Genomic DNA, 27,840 nt, shown 5'->3' on the forward strand with positions numbered 1-27,840 from the left:
TATATATGACATGACATAGAACAAAAATGTAGATTAACATTTATTATTTTGCATGTGGAGAAACAGTGGTACCCACCATATTTTTTGCAAATGTTGTTGTTCATTATTGCCTTTGTACTTTTGTCTCTCTCTATATATATTGATCTTGGCACCAACAATAGTCTTTGTGTGTGTGTGTGTATCAGAAGAAAGTGATCTGATTCATTTGCTTTAAAATTTTTATATTAAATCACTGTGAGATAAAAAGTTAAAAAGTTGATAGTTGCATTTCAGACAAAATATTCCAACACCTATCTCCCTTCAACAGTGTTCATTTTCTGCTGTCAATTTTTTCAAGTTTCCCACCTCTATGCAGACACTTTTCTTCTTCCTCTTGTTCCTCCTCTTCCTCTTCTTCCTTTTTTCTTCCTCCTCTTCCTCATCCTCTTTTCCACCTTTTGTTCTATCTATTTCTAAATAGATAATTCTGTCCTTTACCCCCAAATTTTGTTTTATTTACTCAATATTTTCCAAACAGGTTACTTTTGATCTCTTTTTATTTCTGTTTTTTTTTTTTTTTTTTTTTTTTTTTTTGTACTGGGTAGAATGAATCTTCAGTATAATGTTGAGTCTAAGTATTGAGATGGAATGTACTTGCCTTGTTTGTGATGTTAGGGGAAAATTTTCAGTCTTGTTGGGTTTGATATTAGATGTGGGCCTTTTGTAGGTGCCCTTAATCAGACAGAAGACAGATTTCTTTTTATTTCATATGTAGCTAAAGATTTTTAAATCAGAATAGTTTTTGGATTTAGTCTTTGTATGTGTTTCTATATCTATTGAGATAGTTGTAGATTTTCTTCCTTATTTTGTTAATGAGATTTTACTTGGATTGGGGTTTTTTTGTTTTGTTTTGTTTTGTTTATTTTGGGCCACACCTAGGTGGATGAGACCTATTAGAATTGGAGGAATGAGGATCAAGAATAGTGGTTTTGCCATGTGGATATCCTACACGCTTATCATTTCATGTGATTGTGTGTAGAATTAAGATCTAGGCACTTGATATTCAAGGGAAAAAACTGATGATCAACAGTCTGGTATGGTGTTGAACAGTGGCCAATAGTCAATTGTGAGTGTATTGTGAGGGCAAAGGGTTATATATCCTCCTGCAAGGCCTCTGTGACCAGGGCCACATAGCTAGGTCTACAGAATTTAACTAAAAAAGGAATTAGAATATGGAATAAATAGGAACAAAGGCACAGAAGTTCATCTCCAATTGGGGAAAAGGCGCATAGGATGCCTGCACCAGTGGGAGACCAGATACTGAAAGCTATGTACAAGGCACATTGCTGGTTAACTATGGGGCTGGTTCATGTGCAAGCTGGGTCACAGGCTTCTCAGGGATGCTGCTTCAAGGTCTTTGCATGAGTCATGAAACATTCTCAATAGGCAGCAGGCAGCTACTTCTCCAGTGCTGGTCCTGCTCATGAATAGACTCCAATACATCAGTAAATATATAGTTTGGGAGTGTATTCGTTGTTAAGCCTGCCATAATAAAATACCTTGAAAAGGGTGGGTAAAACCTGTATTTTTACAGTTCCAGAGAATAATGTCTAAGATCAAGGTGTTGGCATGTTTGGTTTCTTCTGCTGCTCTGCTGTATTTGTACTGCCAGAGAGAAAATCCTGGGTGTCATTAATTTAAGGCACACATCTGCCCAGCTACTGCCTTGGCATGGCTAAGCTTCCTCTGGAGCTGTGTCCTGGCATGGCTTTTCTTCTGTGTGTGTCCCTGAATTTTCCTAATAAGGACACAAGATCTGATCTTGATTGTCTCATTTGGGGTTAGGACTTCTAGCATAGGAAACCAGAGGTGACCCTGTCCTGTCCCATAGCAGTGACTCCCTTTCATATAGATTCCTCAAGCCACAGGAGTTAAAAAATTGTAACAGGAAATTCCCTCTGTTGCTTTCATTTTTTCCCATTGGTTTTAATTTGAAGAAGAAAAAAAATATTTAAAGTTTTTTTTTTCATTTCAGACATAGTTAAAAAGTAAGTTAGTGATGACAAAATATAAATTATATTTATTCTCCTAGTTTACAAAACAGGTCATCATTAAAGTTCATGTCCCATTTCCTCATATAGGAACAAAACCTAAATTTTTAAAAATATACCCAAATTAAGTTAGCACTATTTTTTGTGGGGAGGGTGTTTGGACCACACCTTGTAGTACTCAAGGGTTACTCCTGACTCTGTGACCAAGAATTATTCTTGGCGGTGTTCAGTGGACCAGATGGGGTGCTGGAGATTGAACTTGCCATATGCAAGGCAAATGTCTTTATACTCTATACAGTTAGCACTATTTGCATCAAATATTTTTTGATATGGATTGAATTATATTGTACTTGTTTAACAGTAATTTAATATAATTTTATAAATTTAATATAATTTTATTAATCTTATAAAATTTAATATAATTATATCATATTTAATTAACAGCAATTTAATATAATTTTATAAAATTCAATATAATTTAAGATACTCATATTGTACTTAACAGTAATTTTAATATAATTTTATAAATTTTATATAATTATTAATTTTATAAAATTTAATATATATCATATTTAATTAACAGCAATTTAATATAATTTTATAAAATTCAATATAATTTAAGATACTCATATTGTACTTAACAGTAATTTTAATATAATTTTATATAATTATTAATTTTATAAAATTGAATATAATTTAAGATACTTATATTGTACTTAATTTTAACAGTAATTTAATTTGAACTCCAGAGAGAAATGACCATCTGATCTCAAAAAATGTGAATTATATTTATTTTTTTATTTGCATCATTGTTATCTCCTTTTACTTTTTAAATACAGGATTATTTCCTGATGTGGGTGGAGGTTATTTCTTGCCAAGACTTCAAGGAAAACTTGGTTACTTCCTTGCATTAACAGGATACAGACTAAAAGGAAGAGATGTCTTCAAAGCAGGAATTGCTACACACTTTGTAGATTTTGAAAAGGTAATTACTTGGATGATTGCATTGTGTATAGTTAGAATAATTTACGTTGCCTGCACAGAAGGTAGTATGAGAGGTTGTGATTACAGGGATTTTCAGTAGACTTGGGTGTGAATCCTGAATTTACTGCTTAACGCTGTGTGACATTGGGGAAGAAGCTTAAGCTCTTCAGTCCTCAGTTTTATCCCATATACAATTATAATAATGATAACAGAGTTCAAGGCTTTTGGAGGGGGAAGGTGGGGGCTTGGCTCAGAAATACTCAGGGGTTACTCCTTGCTCTGCTCTAAGGAGTTTCTCCTGGTGAGCTTGAGAGACCATTGGGGTGCTGGGAATTGAACCCAAGTATTTTATCCACTGTGCTATTGCTCAGACCCCAAGTTTAAGGCTTTTATTGCAGTGTTATTTTTTGCTTTGGTTTAGAACGCCATAGCCCATAGTTCTAATGGTTGGACGTAGGACATAACAAGACACGTGCTCTGTCACATAAGTCACATCTCTGGGTACATGAATTTGGGGGAGGAGACATTTGGGGCACACCCGATGGCACTCAGGCGTTACTCCTGGCTCTGCATTCAGAAATTACTCCTGGTAAGATTGGGAGACCATTTGAGATGCTGGGAATCGAACTCTGGTTGGCTGCATGCAAGGCAAACACCCTACCTGCTGTACGATTGGTCCAACTCTCCATGAGTATTTTAATTTTAATTTTTGTTTGTTTGGGGGCCACACCCTGCGGTGTTCAGTGGTTACTCCTGTTTCTACGCTCAGAAATCACTCCTGCCATTCTTGAGGGACCATATGTATGCTGGGATCAAACCTGGATCAGCCACGTGCAAGGCAATATCTTACCTCTGTGCTATCACTCTGGCCCCCTCCAAAGTCATAATTCATAAAAATAATGAGTATTTTTATAAATAATTATGCTGAAGGAAGAAAGTGGTTTAAGAAGGTCATTTATAAAAAGATAATTGTTATCTAAATATTTGGAAGACTCTTGGTGTGAGTTTGCCTAGAGCATTTTTATTTGTTTATTTTTTGGGGTTTTTTTTTGGGGGGAAGGGTCACACCCCGAAGCACTCAGGGGCTACTCCTGGCTCTACACTCAGAAATCGCCCCCGGCAGGCTTGGGATACCATATAGGATGCCAGGATTCGAACCACCATCCTTCTGCATGCAAGGCAAACGCCTTATCTCCATGCTATCTCTCCAGCCCCTCCATAGAGCATTTAAATGTTACAGATTAGATGCTTCACAGCGAGATAGCTGCTCTATCTTCACAGAGTATTTTCACTGAGTGCTTCTAAATCTGAATATAAGGAAACTAGTCATAATTTCCTTATATATAATTATATATGTAACTATATATATTTCCTTATGTAGTGAAGTCCTATAAGGACTTGGCCTTACTTTGATAACCTTATACTTCACCTGAAAATTCCTTTTTACAAAAAAAAAAAAAAAAAAAGAGGACATCCTATAGCTTCTACCATGTGGACAAGGGCCCAGATTCATAGCCTTATGACTAATCTCGGAAAAGATGAAGACCAAGTTGCTGTGGTATTTAGGTGTGGCTACTGGGGTTTCCAACAGTATACTAGTTTGGGGATGAACTCTCAGGTTTATTTCTAAGTGGGGTGGGCTGCCTCCCTCCATAACACCCACCCATACTGCCGGAAGCCCTAGCAGCCAAACCCAAATCTCACAACAACACAACACCTCCAAATTCCACAATCCTAGCTGTCCAGCAGGAGCACACCAAGTTAGTTGGGAAAGTAGCATAGAAGCCCAGAAGCTCAATAAACAAAAACATAAGGTTAAAAAAAAGGATACCCTCAGACAGTGACTTTAATGACCCTGTTCAGAGATATGAATAATTTTCACAAATTATCTGTTACTGAAGTGTTTTTTTGATAATTTCATTAGCCATTTTATTATCACAAGAAATATAAAATAAAATAAATGTTTTGTGCCAGCAAAGGGGGTCAGGCTTGGGGAAGGAATGAGTGATAAACTGGATACAATGGTGGAAGGAAGACCCATTGGTGGTGGGATTGGTATCAGAACAGTGAATGCCCAAAAGAACTGTATTATGAACAATTTTGTAAGCAAGGTGTTCAAATAAAGTTTTTTTCTTTTATTAAAAAGGACCAGACATAGAGATGTAGAACTAAGGATTTCAAGATGTCTTCTTGTAAAACTCTGTTTGATTAATCTTATCTCTTCCTCTAAATGTACATCTTATAAAAATAACTTTTTTCTTTTTTAAAATTAATATCTTTATTTAAACACCATGATTATGGTTGGGTTTCAGTCATGTAAAGAACACCCCTTTCAACAGTGTAACATTCCCATCACCAGTGTCCCAAATCTCCCTCCTCCCCACCACACCCACCTGTAATCGAGACAGGCTTTCTACTTCCCTCGTTCAAAAATAACTTTCTTAATAACGCAGTATCTAGTTTTCATCAGTATAAATCATAATTTGGCTTTTTTTTCTGCATTTACTGAATTAAGGAAGGATTGATTTCTTGTATGAGTTTCCCAAATCAAACTAGATTTTATGAAAAAAAATTTTTTAATTAAAAGTTGAACCAGGCTAATAGCTCAACAGCTGGAACACATGCAGGAGGCCCAGTTATAATCCCAGGTACCATATGGTTCTGTGCACTGACAGCTGCTTCTGTGCTCTCCCCACAGCTCTCCCCGAGCAATCCTTGCTTGAGGGGTTTTTGCATAACCCCAGATATACACGTATATAAAATAGATACATAATTAGGGAATGTGCTGGTAGTAGATAATACATTTATTTTAAAATTTATTTTATTTGTATTTTTTTTATTTTTTACATTGTTTTAGTTTGGGGAACAAGTTTACAATGATGTTAAAGCCTGTGGCATTGGGCACGGAGAGATAGCACAGCAGCGTTTGCCTTGCAAGCAGCCGATCCAGGACCAAAGGTGGTTAGTTCGAATCCCGGTGTCCCATATGGTTCCCCGTGCCTGCCAGGAGCTATTTCTGAGGAGACAGCCAGGAGTAACCCCTGAGCACCGCCGGGTGTGGCCCAAAAAAAAAAAAAAAAAAAAAAAGCCTGTGGCATTGATATGCAAAGTTACTGCACCCCCAGCACTACCAAAGTCTCCAAAACCCTTCACCAATGTTCTTATAATGCCTCCAGATTGTCATTATCCTCTCATTGCTCCTTCCTCATTAATCTGAGATTTGAAATCCTAGACCAAGGGTCTTTCATCATTGATACTGTTTTGTATCCTTTTTGGTTTGGTTTTGTTTACTTTGGGGTCCATCCCCAAGGTTTACTCCTGGCTCTATGCTCAGGGATCATTCGTGGTGGGACTTGGGACCATATCCATTTTCAGGGATTGAAACTAGATCACCTATGTGCAAGACATATGGCCTACCCACTGTATTGTCTCACTGACCCATCCATCACAACTTCTTGATTCATTTAGCTATCCTTGGAAATGATTTTTTTCCATATTCTGGCTTTTGTACTAAGCACTATAGTGAATTTAGGTATGAATGAATGGTTTTATGTTTTAGGGGCAGATACCAATACATATTTTATGGTAGCTCTGATTTTTTTTCCCTGGAATCTTCACTGTTTTTCATAGTAATTTTAATCATAGTCATGCCACACTGGTGGTTTTCTAGTCTTTTAGTTATATGTAATTCTCACTAGTGTAGGATTAGATATCTCATTGTTGCTTTCATTTGTATTTCCCTGACAATAGCTGATGAAGGACAATTCTCATATTTTTTCCATGTTCTAGACATTTTCAGTTACATAGAGTAGGTGATGATGTCATTCTTCCCTTGCCTTGTAACAGAAAGTATACATAGGGGCCAAAGTGATAGTACAGCCAGGTAGGGCATTTGCTTCAAACTTGACTGACCTGAGTTTGATTTCCAGCTTTCTTATATGACCCTTCAGCCTGCCAGGAGCACTTTCTGAGCACAGAGCCAGGAGTAATCCCTGAGCACTGCTGCCTGTGGCCCAGAAACAAACAAACAAGTAAAGCACATATGAATGCCATTATCTGGAGCAGATACCTTGGATTATGGTGGAATTTAGTTAAGGATGGCAGAGGCTGATCCACAGCTTTCTTGTCATTGTCAGCTTTTTCAGTAGTCATGTTTGTAGTGAACAGGCCTTTGCAGAGAATAACAGACATGAGTTTTATATCAGTAAGAATGCAAGAGATAAAGGATAGATACTGTTGCATCTGATAGAGAAGGTGTGACAGATGTGAAAACAAAAATAAAAAATGGATAAAAGGAAGAATTCACTTATAAGAAAGAACTGAGAGTTAAGTTTTCTTGGTTTGGGAACCATTCCTGGTGGTGCTCATAAATGTCAGAGAGCTCATCCAGGTTGGTTATATGTGAGGCAACTGCCCTTCCCACTATACTATTGCTCTTGCACTGGAAGTTTTCTTAAAGGTTGTAACTGGTGAAAGTAGTATCATAAAAAGACATTCTGGATAGAGGAAATAATGAGTAAGCCAAGATGTAGGAAAGTGTTTGCAATGTTTTGGGATGAGTAAGAAGTTCCATGAAGCTAAGTAGGAAGAGGTAATTAATTATATTATGTATATTATAGTGCTATGAAATAACTATTACTTATTACTCTCTACAGACAATTTTTAAAATATTTAAAATTAAAAACTGTATAGTTACAATCTTGTGTTCCACTATCACAATTCGAGTACTCAGAAGCCAGAATGAAACAGATGAAGTTTCTCACTGGTGGCTTTAGTTTTTATTTATTCTTTAAGGCATTATTTACCGTGTGTGAATGTGTGCACATTTAACTTTAGTGAAATTTAAATAGAGATTTTTTTTTCTGTATTTGGGCCACATCTGATGGTGCTCAGGGATTACTCTTGGCTCTGCCCTCAGAAATCACTGCTGGCAGGCTCAGAGAATCATATGGGATGCCAGGAATCAAATCCAGGTCCATCAAGGGTTGGCCACATGCAAAACAAATTCCCTATACTGCTGAACTATCGCTCCAGCCCCAAGAGAGAATTTTAAGGAAGTGACTTTATTTTTTTTTAAGATTTTCAAATTTCTAACTTTTGATCATACATTTTAAGAATGTTTCTTTTCCCTTTTTTTTTTTTTTTCTTTAGCTTGGTATGTTAGAAGAAGAATTGGTAAACCTAAAATCTCCTTCAAAAGAAAATATTGCAGGTGTCTTAGAAGCATACCATACAAAGGTAATCTTTCTTTATTTCTATTTAGCTCATGGAAAGGATAAGTGATTGGGAAATTAGCAGTTTGCTAAGTAGGAAATTTGCAAATTTACTTTGTTTTCTAAGTGCTAGAACAGCCATCTAAGAAAGTGACTTCTTTAGTGGACCTATATGCTCACTGCGGTGCATTTCAGGGCATATTACTGTGTTTGATACTTGCTAAGCTTTTTTTTAAATAACACTGTGACATTTTTATAATGGAGGTTCAGTGTTGATGCTTTTTATGGAGCTACTAATGGGAAATTCTGGTATATATTTAAATATAGTGTGTGGTATATTGCAAAATTTATCTTTATGTCCTTATTTTTGTTGTCTAGGTTTTCTTGTATGAGTCAAGACTATAAAAGTGCTTTATGACTTATAATTAAACATGGTGGGTCTACTGTATATGCCCCCACCCCACTCATCTCACTAACATCTTAATAAAGGAATAAAAAACACAAATTCGCAAAAGTCAATAGGAGAGGATTCAGTGGCAGATATTAAATCAGTCTTTTTCTGGTTTTATTTTGTTTTGGAGCCATACCCAGCTATGTTCAAGGGTTTTCCTGCTCTGCACTCAGGCTTCACTCCTGGCGGTGCTTGAGGGACCTTTTGAGAGGCTAGGGATCAAATCCAAGTTGGCTGCATGCAAGATATATACCCCACCTTCTGTACTATATTTCTCTGGCCCCCAGATGTCAGTATGTTGAAAGCAGAAAGCCTAGAACAGCTATGTAATGTCTCAGAACTCCATAAATTTAACCTTAAAAAGTGGGATCCAAGGGCTGGAGAGATAGTCAAGCAGGTAAGGCACTTGTTTTGCTTGATCCAGCCAGCTCTGAGGCTTTCCATGATGTATTGTCCCCAAGCCCTTCCATTAATGATCCCTCAGCACAGAACTAGGCGTGAACTCAGATCACTGCCAAGTGTGGCTCACAAAAGCAAAAAATCGGGACTGGATGATTGATTGCCTTGCATGTGACCAACCTGGCACCGCCATGTAATTACCTCAGTCTGCCAGAGTGATCCCTGAGTGCAGAGCCAGGAGTAAATCCTGAGCACCACTGGGTGTGGCCCCAAAATAATTTTTTTAAGTGCAAGAAATAAGTTTGAATAAGTAGTAAAGAAGAAGCAAAAACCAAGAAGGAGTAAGCCAGTGCTTACTCTGAACCTTTTATAAGGTTGGGTTTATAAACTTGGGTTAATAACCCAAGTTATCCTTCTGATAACTGAATTATGGAATAGGACAGAAGGGGAAAGTATCTAAAAATTTGTATAAGGCACATCAAAAAATTCTCTTTCTGTGGGAGTGTCTGTCCTCATTGAGCCTGGCAGAAGAGCAGAGATTAACTTTTCAAGGAAGGGGCAAAGAAGGCCCTGTCATTTAAGGGCCAAGGGTGTTTCTGGTACTCAACTGAAGACAGGCAAAAAACACAGTAAATGGGAAAATATCCATCCCATTTTCTGTTTGTTTCCAGAACTGGTGCATTCCAACTCTCTTAGTCAGTTTGGATAGCTCTAATAATTTTAGCACAAGAGTAATATTGCACTTCAGTACAATTAATAACTATAGGGTGGAAAAACGTGGCTCACCATGGTATCCATTTTAAAAAAATCCCTTGGAGTATATTACAAGGAATGAACATTCTGGGTCATAGAGAAGCTGAATTCTTAGTTTATTTAAGTCATATGTATATTGTTTTACAGTAAGGCTACCAGCTGATAATCCCACTAGCAGCAGCGAATGAGGAGCTTCTCTATGACCCAGCATGTTCATTCCTTGTAATATACTCCAAGGGCCTAAAAGTACAATGCAGCAAAGATACCTGCACTTATATAATCTTTGTAGCCCTAGCCACAATCTGAAATTAACCCAAGGGCCCAAAACAGAAGGCTGGGTAAAGAAATTGTGGTACATGTGTACTCAATGGAATATTACTTGACTGTAAGAAAAGATGAAGTTCAATAATTTGTTGCCATCTGGGTAAATCTGGAGAGAGTTATGTTGAGTAAAGTAGTTGGAGAGGAATAGACAAAAGGATCTCTCAGATACAGTATATAAAAACCATAGTAGGCGAATAACAAAGTCTTTAAGAACTGGTCTTCTGGGGCCGGAGTGGTGGTGCAAGTGGTAAGACATATGCCTTGCCTGCACTAGCCTAGAATGGACCACAGTTTGTACCCACCCCCGGCGTGTCCCATATGGTCCCCCAAGCCAGGAGCGATTTCTGAGCACATAGCCAGGAGTAACCCCTGAGCATCACCGGGTGTGGCAAAAAAAAAAAAAAAGAACTGGTCTTCAGTGGGAAGCTTGCCACTGGTAAGGGAAGGAACCACTACAATGCTGGTGGTGAGAAGTGGTCACTCTAGAGGAGAATGGAAAACTGGAAGGAAGTATAAAGTGCCTGCCATTGAGACAGGCTGGGAGGCAGGAAGGGAAACTAGGGACATTGATGGAGGAAAGACAACACTGGTGGAAGGATTGGTGTTAGGATATGTATGCCTGAAATTCAACCATGAATAACTCTGACTTTGTAATTTGCTATAATTTTAACAGTGATTCAAATTAAAAAAAAAAAAACTATTCCATGTAAGCAGCATCCAGAACTACCCACACATTACCCAGAGTTAGTCCTATTAGCAAAAATAGAATATCCAGACTAAACAGGGCAATGTTGAGTCTGTTGTGCTTTGCAATGACTCAGTCACACCCGCAGCTAAGGCGTCTTGGAAATGACCTTGATAAGCTGGACCTTAGACACACACAAAAAAATCTGGATTGTGAGAGGACCCAGAAAACTACTGTGTGGGAAAGGATAATGTGGAAGTGGGATTCACCTGAAACTATAAGCATGAGAGGACTTATTTTTGGTCCAGAATCTTCTTTCAGTCCAGTAGAATCCATGTGCAATCAGCTCTTTCCAAAGGTGCTAGTTACCTTCCTGTCCTCCAGATGTAAGCAGAAGTTACAGGTAGAAATGTTTTCTGGATATTCTCAGGACCCTCTGATCCTTAAATTCACTGACATATTATAATGATGAGATATCACATCACATGTGTGTAAATAGAAATCTAAGAATTTTTTTTAGAGGGGCCATGTCAGGTATAGCTGGTGGGATGGGATATACAAGGAGGAAGCCCGGATGGGCCCACATGCATGGAGTCTCTCTTCTGCACTTGATCCACATCCTCGACCCCACAAGAACATTTTTTTGCCTTTGGCACTTGAAGGAGTGAGACTGGAATACCATGCACTGTCTGAATTTTGAACATATGGTGGTACTTATTTATGAGACTGTTGGATGTCATTTTGAAAGTGTTAATCTGTCACAAAGTGCATCATTAAGATGAGAATTTTAAGTCATCTAAGAAAGATTTGTTCCCTCAAATTAATTAAAGTTTTTTTCTTTCTAAACAGTCTAAGATTGACCAAGACAAATCTTTTATATTGGAAGAACACATGGACAAAATAAACAGGTATTTAAGGAAAGCTCTGAATGATATCCGTTCCTTTGGAAAGACTATACAGTTGAGTTTACAATTGAGTATACAATTGTACTCAGTTGTACAATTAAGTGTACAAACACGTTGAGTTTGCTAACATGCCAGATTCTAATATCAGTTTGCATCATATTTTTATTTGTACTTAACCTCTGAATATTGTTTCTTGCCTACTCTTTTAGGGAGAAATAAATCAGTTGTCTTTAAGTAATCAAGTGTATTCATGTTAGTGCAAAACATGCTTTCCTTTTGGTGTCAGAGATTACACTCAGGACATATTTTGTATAAATTATGCTCTGCCCTGTAGACACACCCTCAGTCTGGGGATGGGGTGGGAAAGAATGAACGCACAGTGGGTAGTGTTTGCCTTGCATTCTGCTGATCCAGGTTCAATCCTCGGCATCCTATACAGTCCCTTGAGCCTGCCAGGAGTGATTCCTGAGTGCAGGCCAGGAGTAACTCCTGAAAAAGACACTAATGTAATAATGGAATTATTTTTCATCAAACTTATCAGCAAAAGGGCTTTATGCAGTAATTTGACAGATGGACCCATGAGCTTGTAAAAACTGGATGGAAAATAAGATAACTTCATTTCAGAATTAATTTTTTTTTCACAGATTACATACCATGTAGACATATATAGTAGATATAAGGAAGCAAATGAGAAAATTTAGGTTATGTTTTGCATTTGTGAAACTGGGCTGCATACACTTAACCAGGGAAACAAGTTTCTATTTCCTTATCCAGTAAAATAATTTGGGAATTTTTTCATTATTGAAATGGGGTTTGGGAAAGCTGATTCTTATAGATTCTTTGCTCTCCTGGAAAGAAGGAACAGTTTATAAAATGGTGAAATTACTTGTTTCCTCTTTTGTAGTTGTTTTTCGGCCAATACTGTGGAACAAGTTATTGAAAACTTAAGACAAGATGGCTCACCTTTTGCCTTAGAGCAGTTAAAGGTAATGTTTGCATGATTTCTGTCTTAAACCCAGCAAAGTCAAAGATCATTTGACAGCAAAGTCATATGTTGGGGGCATCTCTGAGTCATGTCTAAGCTTCCACTTTGGTTTCCTCTAAATGTAGTTGAACCTCAGGAAGCAGGTCTTCAACTTCATTACCTAATTCCAAGTTCTCTGCTTGCCTCCTTGGATGTTGGCAGCTAAGTAGAGCTGTTTTTAAGGACTCTGAAGAGAATAACTTCATCCTGGTGCTTCATTTCATGCACTCTTACAGTGGGAGAAGCAATTACAGATCTTTTTTATTAGCAGTGTTGAGTCACTATAAGTAATCACTTGATAACATTGTGACATCAGTCTGTAAGTGCTATTTGATGTTGCAACAAACATGGTCTTTCTGAAAAGTAGACTTGAAAAAAAATGCTCTCTTTTTAAAAAATCATCAGAAACTCTAACTATATTCATCATTGTGTCTGAACTCAGGTTCCTCAGTATTAGATACACTTCGATCTTTCTGTGTCCCTCTGTGGTAGCAGTGAAAGAGAAGCATGCTCATGTGAATGAGGCACATTGGGGATTGATAGTCTTAGAAATCCAGCCATTATATAACTTGTAAATTTATTCCTTAGGACAGATAAAAATAAATTTCCTTATTCAAGGAAAAACATTTTAGCTTGGTTTTTAATAGCATTTTCTGTGTCTATATATAGATATGACATTGTTAGTTTTTATTAGTTTTTTGTTTGTTTTTTGGTTTGTTTTGTTTTTGGGCCACATCCAGCAGCAGTCAAGTGTTACTCTTGGCTCTGCCCTCAGAAATTGCTCCTGGCTCAGGGGACTATATGGGATATTAGGAATATACACGTCAGCTGCGTGCAAGGCAAACACCCTACTGCTGTGCTACCACTCTGGCCCCAACATTGTCGTTTTTAGGAAAATTAATGACAATATGTTCAAATAAAATCTTATTTTTCCACAGTTCCTACACGCTCAAGAGAGAACTCCCAGTTAATCTGTTAGATCTTACTCAGTATTGGAATTTTATTAACTTTCAATGATTGGCATAAATTAGGTAGATTAACTATTTCCTTAACTCATAAAAAGAAATTGAAATTATTGTGATTTAATAATAAATTATTATTTTAGCACTATCTGCATAAAGGTAGGCCATCATTTTATATTCTGAGAATTTTTACTTTTTTTTTTTTCCAATGAAGCGCTTTATTTATATATCCAGCAGCTTCAGTTCTAATGCTTCTTGTTGACAGCAGCCACCTGTCTCTCTGTCCCTGAGGTGTCAGCTTGCGGCCACCATCTTGGTCCTTCTCCACCATCTTCAGCCCCTCCAGAGCCTGCAGCATGCGCCGTGCCACGCTCTTGGAGCCCCTGCTGAAGTGGCTGGGCATGACGCCGTTTTGCTGTCGCCCACCATAGATCTTGGTCATGGAGCCAACCCCCACACAGCAGGTACAGGTGCCGCGCTGTGGAGGCAGCTCGCGTGTAGAACCAATTTTCATCGTAGGGCGCCAGCTCCTTAATGCTTGGCTTGACGGTGTCTACCCATTCAGGAACCTTCAGCTTCCCGGACTTTTTGAGAAAAGCTGCCAGAGCTCTGATGAATTCCTGCTGGTTCATGTGTTTTACAGTAACTCCAGGCATCGTGTGGCCTCCGTGCTGCCAGCCAGGGGAAAGGGAGAATTTTTACTTTTAAGTTGTTTTTCTAGTTTCCCAGTTAACTAGTATTTTTATTGATCTCATACAAGTGGAATATGTGGTCACCTACTGATCCCCGGATCCTATTATTTTAATATATATTTTGTTTGGTAGTGCTTAGGGGTTACTCCTAGCTCTGTAATCAGAAGTCACTCCTGGTGGGCTTGGGGAAATAAATGGATGCGGGGGATTGAACCTGGGTCAATTGCATGCTAGGCAAGTGCACTACCCTCTGCCCTGTCCTTCTACCATGGGTCTCAAAAGCGGCCCGCGGGCCGTTTGCGGCCCTCCGTACAACATTGTGTGGCCCTGCCCTAGAGGAATCTTCTTTTGTTTTGTTTTAGTTGTTTGAGTCACACCCACCAATGTTCAAGGCTTACTACTGACTTTGCCTTCTGCGGCCCCCAGGTAAATTGAGTTTGAGACCCCTGCACCCTATTTTTATATTTTTAATTTAATGATTTACATAGCATTACATGATTTATATAGCATTAGTGCTCGTGTCTTAGGAGTGCAGTGTTAATTGTCACTGGTTACCAGAGTTCCTGTATCCCTCCACTCTCACACTTAGCAAGCTCAGCGTTAGCAAACTTAGCAAACTTATCATTCGCATTGCTTACTTCTTTATGTATATATTATGTATATATTTTTCTTGTGTGTAAGGGAGTGTCTCACTTGCAGTGCTCAGGGGCTGTTTTTGATTCTGGTGGTGCTCAAGGGAATATATATGGTACCAGATATTTGTACTGAGGTCAGCAAAGTGCCTTACCTCCTGCACTGTCTATTCACTCCCTTATGTATTTATACTGCACATATAAGTGAGATCATTTGACATTTGTCCTCCATTTGACTCACTTTGCCTAATACTTTACAGTTTCATCCAAAGTACAGAACTACATGAATTTATCTTTCCTAACATCTATGAAGTGTTCCCTTGTATAGATTATAACAAATTTTTTTTTCTACTTATCTTTTTTGGGTTATTTCTAGATCTTGGCTGTTGTGAATAGCACTTCATTGACCATAGGAGTACAAATATATTTTCAAAATAATGCTTTTAGTTTCTTGGATTTGAGACCAAAAAGTGGAATTACTGGGTCATATGGAAATTCTACCGCTAGTTTTTTGAGAAGTCTTGATATTGTTTTCATAGACAGAAGACATTCCTACCAACTGTGGGTGTGAGTTCCATTTCCCCACATTCCCACCAGTACTGGTGGGTTCTGGTTTATTTGAGGTTGTACCAATCTTGCTGGTGTGAGATGGTATCATTCTCATTTCAATTTGCCCTTCCCTGATTATAAATGATAGGGAATACTTTTACATATACATTTTGGGGACCCCTATTTTAAAATTTTGGCCTGCTGAGACTAAGGAATAGGACTGAGATAGTATCCAATGTTCCTTCTGGACATCTGGAAGTGTGATTATTATATGTTCAGAAAAAGGTCCTTGCATGGGAAGGATCAACATACTCTTACTAAAAGGAAAGACTATTATTCAGTTGATATACAACTCTGATTCTCAATGTAAATTTGTGTTTCTTTTTTTTTTCTGTACATTCTAAAAATATGGAACGCTTCACGAATTTGCGTGTCATCCTTGTGTAGGGCCATGCTAATCTTCTCTGTATTGTTCCTATTTTAGTATATGTGCTGCCGAAGCGAGCACTAAATTTGTGGTTCTTAATTAAATTAAACACTTTTTGTATTTGAAAGACTGTCAAGAAAAAGAAAATGTTATAGATGTAGAGGAAATATTTGCGAAAGATAAATGATAAGAAAACTGATATAATTCAATATGTACATAATTTCTGCAATTTATAATAATCAGACAAGTGAAAATGGAAATATCTAGATAGTTCACCAGGAAAATGTCTGATTAGTCATGAAAACCTGTCAGCACGTTTGATTATCAGAAAAATACAAAATAAAATTACTATGAACTGTCATACATTCATGAAATAAATGAAATTCAGGAGCTGATCATTTCAGTGCTGGGTACTGGTAGACCCCAGAGAGAACCTAGAACAGACATTGGTGGCAAGAAAAACAGCATTGTAGCTCTGGGTAAAGTTAAATATATACTGACTATATGATACAAAAATCCCATTCCTAAGTATTTACCCAGGCTAAATGAAAACATTTATCTCTGCACATAGATAGATGCTTGTACTCGCATATTCATAATAACTTTATCTTACTCTGCTGTTGGAAACAGCCCAATCCCTATTAGCAACAGAATAAGTGAGAAGATTGTGAAATATCTGCATATGAATTAGAAGACTCTATTAGAAGACTATTAGAAGAGTCAAGTGCTATTAGAAGAGTCAAGTGACTGATACACAAATAACTTGGATGAATTTGCTTCTTAGATGAGAAAATGCTTCAGGAAAGAGGGGAGAGAGAAAGTACCCCCTGCTCAGTGTTTTTATTTTTATGAATTCTAGAAAATACAACATGAATAAAAAATGCATATAAGCAGAAAATAAAGCAGTTGTCTGTGGGTGAGTTGAAGAAAACATGCCAAGGTCAAGGTGATGGAAATGTCTTTGGTCTTGATTGTAGGACGAGGTACTTAGTTGTATATATTTATCCAAACTTAGAAAATCACGATTTAAAGTGAGTAAATTTTATAATATGCTTGATACAGTTATATGGTTTTATTAAAGATATAAATTATACTTTGAAAAAATGAATTATTTGGAAAATGAAATGACTTTCCAATTTATTTTTAAAATGAGTTCAAAGATTGGGGTAAATCTTGCTTCAAGGGCTACAGTGCTTAGGAGGGGTTGCCTGCTGATGTCTGGTACCACATGATCTCTGGGAAGGTAATTTCATGATAGCATTGATGAATAAATGCATAGAGCCTTTGGGGAAGGAAACTGAAGTGAAAAAATGCACAAATCCACATAGACTAGGTTGGAGAAGCTTTTTCCTGCATGGGTCATTGGGCTCTTTATAATGTGATTTTGCAGATTTTTTTCCCCTTATGTACCATGGCCAGACTGATCCCCGAGCCTGATGTAGACAGAGAAACAATTTTGTAGTTTCCTATTCAACCTTGGTGACCCTTTCATCACTATTGTAAGCACTAAAGATATGAAATAGCAGAGCTTGATTCTTTAGATACCATCTTTTTATCTTACTTAAATTGTTGGTCTCTTTAAGAAATTACCAGCAGAGAGAAAAAAAATAAAAAGAAATTACCAGCAGGTCTTAAGATAAGACTGCAAACAACCCTCCTTTTGTTTTAGGTTGGCTTTTATTGTGTGTGTTGGGGGGGGAGGGGCATACCTGGCAGTTCTCAGAGGTTAATCCTGGCTCTTCACTTCTGGTGATGCTCAGGGGACCATATAGGATTCTGGGATTGAAACCAGGTCAGCCGTTATGATCCGACCCCGACAGCTCTTTTAGTTATGGCTCTGGGTCTTATCTACAAGGACACATTACTAGTGCTCAATTCCTTAAGTAAAATATGATTTGGTTATTAAATAGTAATTTCTTTTTAACAATGAAAGTATTGTTAAAAGTTAAAATACTTTTGTGAAGCTGCAGTAATTTAGGAAGGTCAACTTTGATGTTTACATTTAGGCATTTTTTATTTCTGTTGATTTATTGTTTGAATGCTATTTGAATTACAATGAATTACAATGTAATGAATTACAAAAATAAGTACATAGTATACAAAAGTATTAAAGCGCAAGTATAGTAAGACATACTCTAGTTATATTGGTTTAAACTAACATTATTTTTAAATCAAACAAATATTTAATAAGATATAGCAATGACTTATAGGATGTATTTAAAAATAACATGATATGACCTATTATGGATTAAATTTTACCTTCTACTTAATTTTATTGGACCCAGTAACAAAGAGGAAGGGATATTTTCTGATATGTCTTAAAACAACAAAAACCTGCTTTATATCTTCACTTGCAATGCTGTAAAAATGATATTAAATGGGTCAGAGTGATATCACATCAAGTAGTGCGTTTGTCTTACACATGGCTGACCCAGGTTCAATCCCCAAATTCCCATATGGTCCCCGAGCCTGCCGAGAGTAATTTCTGAGTACAGAGCCAGGAGTAACCCCTGAGCCCAGCCATATGTGGCCAATATATATATATATATATATATATATATATATATATATATATATATATATATATATATACATAGATATATGAAATGGTAGTGTTGGGGGTTGATGGCCCCACTTTGACCCCTCCACCACCACATGGTTCCCCTAAACATCAGCAAGATCAGCTTAAAGACCCCCTTAAATACCTCAGTGTGGTCCAGGCCATCCCTAGCACTGCAGGGCCTGAGCAGCACTATATCCTTGGGCCCTAGCATTGAACCTGATTGTTGGTTGAGAATCCCAGGGGGGATGGCTCTGAGCTCTGAATACTTCTTGGAACCCCTTCACCCCCATAATGAAATGGCATTGCCATTTCATAAAGGTCTAGGTTTCTCTTTCTCTTTCTCTCTGAACCCCTTCACCCCCATAATGAAATAGCATTGCCATTTCATAAAGGTCTAGGTTTCTCTCTCTCTCTCTCTTTCTCTCTCTCCTCTCTCTCTCTCTCTCTCTCTCATTCTCTCTCTCATTCTCTCTCTCATTCTCTCTCTGCCCCCAGTTCCCTTTTCTACCTGTTCCTCCTTTCTTATCTTTGTGTTGTGATGTCATTCCTGATTTTGTGACAGGCTCCTTGTCTCTTTGCTTAACCCTTTGTTCATTCTCTTAAGGTTCCCTTTTACAGAGGATTTATCTTATGTATAGTCTAAAAGATAGGGATGAGTTGCCAAATGGTAAAAGGGAATTTCAGGCAGAATAAAATACATGTGTGCATAGGACAAACCTTTGGAGAATTCAAAGGGAGCAAAGAGTCGAGTATTAGAAAACAGGGTCCCATAGTTTGGAGCCAGATTGGCCTCTTCATTATACTTGCGAATTTAAATTTAACACATCTATTCTGAGCATAAGTACATTTAAATAATTCACTTTTGAAGTAGAGAAAAAATAGACATAGTAAACGTGGTGCTCAGAACTTTTTCACAGGATGCACAGATCTCCTGGAATGATTTCAAAGCATCTTAGATGCCCCCACTGGGTCTTACACAGCTCACCCCCTACCCAAGGACCAATTGTCCAGCTACTTAGATCTCTGAATTTGAGACTCTCAGATGAGAGCAGTTTGTCTGCATTGTTATACTTCATGAGACACGTTATTGTGGTTGGTTTTTTAATTTTTTTTCTAGTCTTTTTTTGTACAGTTGATAGACATTTAGGACTCTTGGCTGGTTTTTAGCTGCTGCATATTCTGCTGCCGTGAACATTTTTGTCATTTTGTCATTTTTGTCATTTGTAATATAGAAACACTTTTTTTTTGTATACCTGGGAGTAATCCTGTGCAAGTAGAAAGTAGTCCTGCATAGTTATTCGTGATGTTAAGGAGAGAAGCCTATTAGACGTGGTAAGTTTATTTGGAGCAAAAATCAATCTACATTGGACAAAACAGTTGCTCTCCTCAGAATCACAGGGAAGATTTGACAGAGAAGAGATGAGAGCAAATGGTTGCATTGGGAAACTCAAGGGTTCCCTGTAGTTATTTGTCTCTTTATTATTATTTTTTAAATGTTGAAACCTTTAAAGATGCTTAGCTTTGTTTAATATTAACACACTAAAGTGACCCCAGTTCACTGGCTCCTCATTTAATGGGACAATGTATGGATCTACATTTTCCGATATGCTTATTCCAACTTACATTTGTATGGTGGTGGTTTCATGTTCTCGTCAAAATGTTAACATTTTTTTTCTTTATTTGATTCATTTTGGTTTTAATATAGCACAAAATGCTATACTGTTAATAAATTGTTTTTAATTTTTATTTCTGTGATGACTAATGAGGTTGAGTACCATTTCATTAATTTATTAGTTAACCTTTCTTGTGAAGTACTAAAAATTATTTTAGGGGAAACTCTATAATCAGTGCTTCAGGATTTCCAGGGGACACAATCTACAGTGCTTGTATGCTTCTGGGGGTTTAGGGATCTGGGCTTAGGGGTGAACTCGGGGCCTGTTGTCTGATAGACACACCCTCCACCAACCTGTGAGCTGTGTCTCCAACCCCTCTTAATTCATCTTTATTATTTTTCACCTTGTAGGAATTCTTTATTCTGGCTATAAGCCTCATAAATGTACTCTTTTTTTTTTTTTTTTTTTTTTTGGTTTTTGGTTTTTGGGCCACACCCGGTAATGCTCAGGGGTTACTCCTGGCTATGTGCTCAGAAGTTGCTCCTGGCTTGGGGGACCATATGGGACACCGGGGGATCGAACCACGGTCCGTCCAAGGCTAGCGCAGTCAAGGCAGGCACCTTACCTTTAGCGCCACCGCCCGACCCCTATAAATGTACTCTTAATATCTTCTTTCTCCCTGTTTCTGATCTTTTCTCTCATATTGGTAAGAATGGATAAACAGAAATTTTACATTATTGTAAAACAAAACAACATTGCTTAAGAGGGATTACTGGCTCAGTGCCCAGAATGAAGAGCCTGCTCTTCTCCCCATCACCCCAACTTGGAATTAGACAGGAATTTAATTAGAATTAGACCTGAATTTTATGTAACTCAATGTATCTCTTTTTTCTTTAGAGTTGGTTCTCTTATGTTTCACTGAAGAAATCTCTGGTTATCCTTGTAAACTTTAAGAAAATGAAAAGTACCACAATATACTAAGGCTTCAGATCTCTCAGCTACATTGGACTTTGTTTTCTAGCCAAATCTGCATCTTTGTATGCAAAAACATCCCTGAGGCAGGGGGGCGCTGTTGCACATACGCACAATTAGGATTCTTTTTTAAAATATGTTTGTATGTATTTCCCCTTTAGTTCATTTTATATTTTGAAGGTCAAACACAGGGAATGCCCATTCCTAAGCTCTGATCCTGGTGTGTTTATTCAGTATAATTTGAATTATGGTATGCCCCAGTAGAACATAGCCCCTAGCATGTATGATTCCCCTTCAGTTGCACATAAGCCTAGAGCTAGAGCCAGTCAAAGAATAGTCTGTGTTATGTATAAAGCTCGTCTTCCCCAAAGCATGTGACAGAGGTATAGTCGCATCACTTCTGTATGATATTTTGCTCTGTGCCATTTGGGGAATGTGTTGTTTAGCCAGAATCCCGGGTGTTTCTTCTTTTTTTTTTTTTTGTTTTTTGGGCCACACCCGGCGGTGCTCAGGGGTTACTCCTGGCTGTCTGCTCAGAAATAGCTCCTGGCAGGCATGGGGGACCATATGGGACACCGGGATTTGAACCAACCACCTTTGGTCCTGGATCGGCTGCTTGCAAGGCAAACGCCGCTGTGCTATCTCTCCGGGCCCTCTTCTTTTTCTCTTAAATCAATTACTTTATTTATATACTGTGGATACAGGGTTGTTCATAATAGTTTTTCCTCCACAGATGCAAAGTTATTTATAATTGAATATCAGTCAATGCACAACACCCTTCACCTGTACACATTTCCCTCCTCTAATGTCCCCAGTTTCTCTCCTGTCCCGTCCCCCATTTGCCCATGAGGAAAAGTTTTCTTCTCTTTCTCTCACTTTCTCCCTCCCCCCCCCACACACACTTTTAGACACTGTGGTTTGCACTATTGTTAATGAAGGGGTATCATGTATGTCACTTTATCCCCTTTCAGTGCCCAGTTCTTGTTCAAAGTGGTCATTTTCCAGCTAACCTTGTCATAGTGGTCCCTTCTCTGCCCTAACTGCATTCTCCTGCTTTGCACAGCTAGGATTTAATACCAGCATATATTACTCTTTGTTTCACTTACAGATTCTGAGGAGGGTTAACTAGAGCTAAATTTAACTCCCCTAAATGTGCAATAGGCTGTTTCCTGCTATGTACTCAGGGGTCCCTCTCAGTGGTGTGTTGGGGACAGGTGGCACCATGGATTGAACTCTGTCCCCCTTCGTGCAGAGCATGTCCTCAGCCCTTTGAGTCATCTCTCCAGCTTGTAGACACTCTGCTTTTTAATTTTACTTTTACAAGTTGGGGTTTTATGGTAACCCTGCATCAAGCCAATTTATTAGTGCCATTTCTAGCAGCACATCCTGTTCTTTATATTTTGAGCTTCTTAACTGCTCTGAATTTTTGTTATGGGAAAGAAAATCCACTGGAGATACTTTGAGCAGAAAAAGTTTGAATTAGGGCTTTGTTGCTCCCACTGGCTTTGGGAGACCTGAAAGGAAAGTTTTTGATTGTACTATTAAGAAGGTGAACTTTGAATGGAAGAATTGAAGGAGTATGGAGAAGGTTTCTAGGAGATTTGGGGCAGCCCTAATGGAAAGATCTTTTTAAAAAGTGCTTTATATTAGTCACCTACTATATAATTATTTACTTATTAGGTGTTTTGGTAACTTGATTTTATTGGGTTTTCTTCATTCTTCCAAAATGAATTTGTTAATATTGGTGAGAAAAAAACTAGGGACATTGGATGGTGGAAAATGTGTACTGGTGTACTGGTGAAGGCTATTGTTACTTTCTATGACAGAAGTTTAGTCATGAATGATTATGTAATCACAGTGCTTAAATAAAGTAACTATATAAAAATTGAATTTGTTAGATAATTTAGATTTCCCTCTTAAAAACTCCTACTGTGTTATATATGTGTGTATATACATACACACATATAAATGTGTACATGTATATATATTTACCAACACCAGCCATAAAGGCTGTGCATATTTTTCTTCAGTTGTTGTGGGGGCCACTTAGCTCTTGCACCATACCTGATGGTGCTCTTGGGGACATTGGTGCCAGGGGGAACCAGGGACTCACACTTGTGTATATGTTCTCTGTAACTTGAGCCATATCCCCAGCCCTGACAGGATGCTTTTAATTTATTTTTTATTTTTATTTTTTAATTTAGTCACTATGAAATTACAGTTTTTGATAATTGGGTTTCAGACACACAGTGCTTCAGCTCCAAGCCTTTTGCCCTTGCCTGCCTTCTTCCATCAATGCCTCCACGCATCCCATTTTCCTCTCACTCATCTGCTTCTACAAGAGACACACACACATATAAACACACATACATACATACATACACACACTTGCACATATACAGATATTAAATATTTGCTTTGTGGGTAACAGTCCTGTCACTGGTAGAGTTTCATACCTAACATTTTACCTCCTTTCAGCACCTCTTGTTCCTGGTGGAAAGCTTCCCTCACAGTAGGAAGTGCCCCCTCCTTGTTCTAGGCTGCCTTTTAACTGTAGGATTTTGCCATTTATTTTTGTTACTTTCTAAGCACTGATTGTCCTCACAGAGAGCATTGTTTCCACTCTCAAAGCCTCCTATAGTCAGTCTTCACTTAACTTATCACTGATGCATGCTTAGAAAGTACATTTTAGGCCAATGCCATAGAAGAAAACCTGTTTGCCAGAGGCTAATTGAACTAGTGATTTAGTTCCTGGTATAGTTCAGGTCATAAAAGCATCACTAAACTTAGAGGCCATTCCCCCCAATACTTTTACTGTTGGACAGTATGAATTATGGTCATTCATCCCCAATGTGCTCCTCCGGATTCAGCTGGAGCCTAACCAGGCAGAGTGGGTTGAAGGAGGGAGGAGCCAGGTACAGATAGGACAAGCACTCTTTTATCTTTCATCACAGGGGCACTCACCCCTCACCCACTATATCTCATACTGGGACAGTCCACACAGGCCAATGATCCAGCTGAAGGGTGGAGGGTGGAAGAAACAGCAGAGAAAACCTGGCTCAGGGACACCACCCGCCCCCGCATCTCCATTATGACAAACTGTTGATGAAACCAGGCTAGTCAAGGTCTGTTCTGACCCGTTCTCTACTGATTTATTTCTCTTGTGCCTTGCAAGGATCTTTTAAATACGTGTGATTTATATGAAGCTTTGTCTGCTGTGTAAAAGGGACAGATGATTAATCCTTTCTCTCTGATCTCTATAATGTAGAAACTGCATCGAACACTTAAGTGGCTCCTCTGTGGCCGGATAAACTTTTTTCTTGATTTCTTTTTCCCCCAATCAGTAGCAATATTTTTTTTTAGAAATAGAAACTTTGATTTATTAATGGGATGATTAGAAAGTCATCTCACAGCATGTTAGTTGATTGATGTGACCTCTTTTTTTTTTTTTTAGAAAAATAAAATTAAATGCATTTATTTATATTCCTTGTGCCTTTATGCCTCTTTGGGTTTGAGTTTGGTATGAAGCACGTCAATTTCTTTATTTTTTTTGTTACTCATTTCCTGTTCATAGTCTCTACCCTCTAAGTGTCAGCTCTGCTTCTTCTACATATTTTATAAATAAAGTGAAATATGTGTGAACTTCCAACAGTAATGGTTTCATCCGGAACTAAAAGTGGCAGAGCCTCTAAATGACTCAGAGAACTAGGTTGTATATATCCTGAAATCTAACCTGAGACTACCACTTGTTCCATTGGTTTGTGTGTTTGTTTTTATTTTAATGTCTTTCTGTTTTAATCACTATTGCTTTCTATTGTCCTTTGAGGTTGGGACGCATAATACTTCCATTTCTGTTTTTCTTAGGAATGTTGTTATTGTCTGAGGTTTATGTGATCCCAGCAGAACTTTCTTTTGTTTCTTTGGTCATGCTCACCAGTGCCCAGGAAACCAGCAGCATCAGCAATAGAACTGCACTGCAATCCATGAGCATGCTCCCCTGACCAATGGGACTTCTTACATGAAGTCCCCCCTCATTCCTTTTCTAATCTATGTAATGATATGAAGAAACACAGACAGCTGGAGTCCCGAAAGTAGGATCAATCATTAGCCACTAAGGAATAATGCCAGGGACCACTTTCTGTGTTTGGAGATATCGAAATAGCATTAAACTACCAGAGCAAGAAATAAGGACTAGTAAGTCCTGAGCTACATCTAAGATCCTGAGGAATGATCATGGAATGACATAGCAATGCTGTGGGAAATGGACTGTAACTTCACTGTAACTAGACAGGCATAGTGATGGCTGTGTCTGTCCCGATAATGCACCTTTCAGCATTGTGAATAGCTGTTCCTCAAAGGTTCTCTGTGATAAAATGGATGTGGCTTTGCCTAGAGAATACTAGTGGGGTCTTTTTTTTTTTTTAGCAGAATGAACCCATTGTCTACTTGCTCGCAGAAGAATGAACTCTCCTCTTATTGTTTACAGCCTGCTTCAGTACTGCCATCCTCCTCATAGCTAGTTGATGGCTAAGAAAAACTAGAGGATTTTTATCTAGGAATTCAGGGGGTAACTTCAGATAGCACTGGGGAGACAATGAATTCTCATGAAGACCCATATTCATCATCATTCCCTCCTCATACCATCTTTTCTCCTCACTAATCTTCTCTGAGCACTATTGATGCTATCTACTTTGCAATCTGAAAATTGCTAAGGAAGGTCCTTTTCTATGTAGTCTATATGCATGCCAGATTTGAGAATCTATGCATGCCAGATTTGAGAATGCTCAAAAAAGTCTGGTATAGTGGTGTGAGGAATGCTTTTAACTTAAAAAGTGAAAACCAGTGGTCACAGATAACACAGGTGGGAAAGGCGCTTGCTTTGCACATGGCTGATATGGACTCAATTTCTCAGTATCCCATATGGCCCCCTGAGTACCGCCAGGAATAATTCCTGAGTGCAGAGCCCAGACTAACCACTGAGCTTACCCAGTGTAGCCCCAAAATAATTAAATAGTAAAAATCATGCTTTTGAAACAGCCCTTTAATAACATGACTGAAAAAATTTTAATTATAAAGGAAAAAGCAAGCATCAGATTTACCTGCCATCTGATGGGACCCACTTGCAACCATGGTTATAGTCTTACACATGTAGTATAACGGTAGTAAACTGTTTTTAAATTCAAAAGGAAGTGGCTTTTACAACTGTTCTTGCAGCTAAGAATCATGGCTAGTATTTTTTTAATCTTATTAAGTATCTAAATACAAGAAACCTTATAATATCTCTAATTGTCTTTCCCAAGGTAAGTAGATGAGATGTTGTCTTATGCAAGTACTGGTAAGGAGCATATTTTAGTGTTATCTATAACAAAACTCAGCTTATTGAAGTTATTATTTATTAATTATATTATTAAATTATTTTTATAATGTATTACATATATTAGTTATTATTTAGTCATTAATTGGTCTAAATTAGTAATATTATTTTTTCCCAACAGGTAATTAATAAAATGTCGCCAACATCCCTAAAGATCACACTAAGGCAACTTATAGAGGGGTCTGCAAAGACTTTGCCAGAAGTATTAACAATGGAATATAGGCTGAGCCAAGCATGTATGGTAAGGAGTTTTTTAAATGTTATTTTCTAGTGCTTAAGTGTATAAACCAGAAAGTATAAAAAGAAAAAGAAAACTACCTGAAAATATACTCTTTGAAAACTTAGCATAAAATTAACTTAAGGTATGTTGCAATGTACTTTCCCTAATGCTTTTCAATATAACAATTGATTTGTAGCACTTAGTAAGAAGTCCTGTAGCATTCAAAGTAGAATTTAATTATGTTAAGAAATTGAATTTGTGACCTTATTATAAGCAGAGATGTGGATACATATATGCCTCCTAGTTACTAGCCTTTACATTATTTTAATTATGAACTTAGCATTGAAAATAGTATTGTAAATACACAAAGAATTTTCTTAATTCTATTGACCACTTCAAGGTCATAGTGATGTCTCCTTTTAGTTCTTTTTTTAACTCATTAACTAAAGTGCTGGGGCGGCATGGTGGCGCTAGAGATAAGGTGTCTGCCTTGCCAGTGCTAGCCTAGGACAGACTGCGGTTCGATCTTCCGGAGTCCCATATGGTCCCCCAAGCCAGGTGCGATTTCTGAGCTCATAGCCAGGAGTAACCCCTGAGCGTCACTGGGTGTGGCCCCAAAACCATAAAACAAACAAACAAACAAAAAAAGTGCCTTCTCTTTTTATATGCAGAGGTCCTTGATACATGGGATAAATGTTTTGTTTGCTAGCCTGAAGGTTGATGTCCATAAAGATCTGTGATTTCTTGAAACACTGGCTTTGAGAGTCAAAGTCATTCACATAAGCATCAATAATGATCTACTTGTCATATCTTAAACCTTCTTTGGGTAGTAACTATAATTAGCATTCACAAGCATAAACAAGGCCCATATATATTCCCATCCAATAAATCTTACACCATCTTTAAAGAACTGTCTTCATTGGACAGATGAGGAAACTGTAGCATAGAGAGGTAACCTGCTATGGTCAGGGGCAAAGATAAGATGTGTCAAGCCAGATAGGTTCACTCACTCCAGGCCTGGCACTTTTGATCACTATACAAGTAAAACTCACAAAGTTCATTTTTAAA

General features: G+C 37.9%; 1 protein-coding gene and 1 non-coding gene across 2 annotated transcripts in view; one reads left to right on the plus strand and one right to left on the minus strand.

The window, feature by feature from the left end:
* The window catches only part of HIBCH (3-hydroxyisobutyryl-CoA hydrolase), a 73,319-nt gene that overhangs the window by 39,790 nt on the left and 5,689 nt on the right, over window positions 1–27,840 (plus strand). Inside the window, exons 8-12 of the mRNA XM_049773342.1 lie at window positions 2,870–3,015; window positions 8,166–8,252; window positions 11,689–11,747; window positions 12,649–12,730; window positions 26,674–26,793. Coding sequence (XP_049629299.1) covers window positions 2,870–3,015; window positions 8,166–8,252; window positions 11,689–11,747; window positions 12,649–12,730; window positions 26,674–26,793 — 494 coding nt within the window. The remainder of the gene's footprint in view (window positions 1–2,869; window positions 3,016–8,165; window positions 8,253–11,688; window positions 11,748–12,648; window positions 12,731–26,673; window positions 26,794–27,840) is intronic.
* On the minus strand, window positions 16,006–16,111 carry LOC126010613 (U6 spliceosomal RNA). The gene has a single exon (XR_007496633.1). It is a non-coding gene; the product is annotated as a U6 spliceosomal RNA (small nuclear RNA).

Source organism: Suncus etruscus, chromosome 5, assembly GCF_024139225.1.
Source record: "Suncus etruscus isolate mSunEtr1 chromosome 5, mSunEtr1.pri.cur, whole genome shotgun sequence".
Lineage (NCBI taxonomy): Eukaryota > Metazoa > Chordata > Mammalia > Eulipotyphla > Soricidae > Suncus > Suncus etruscus.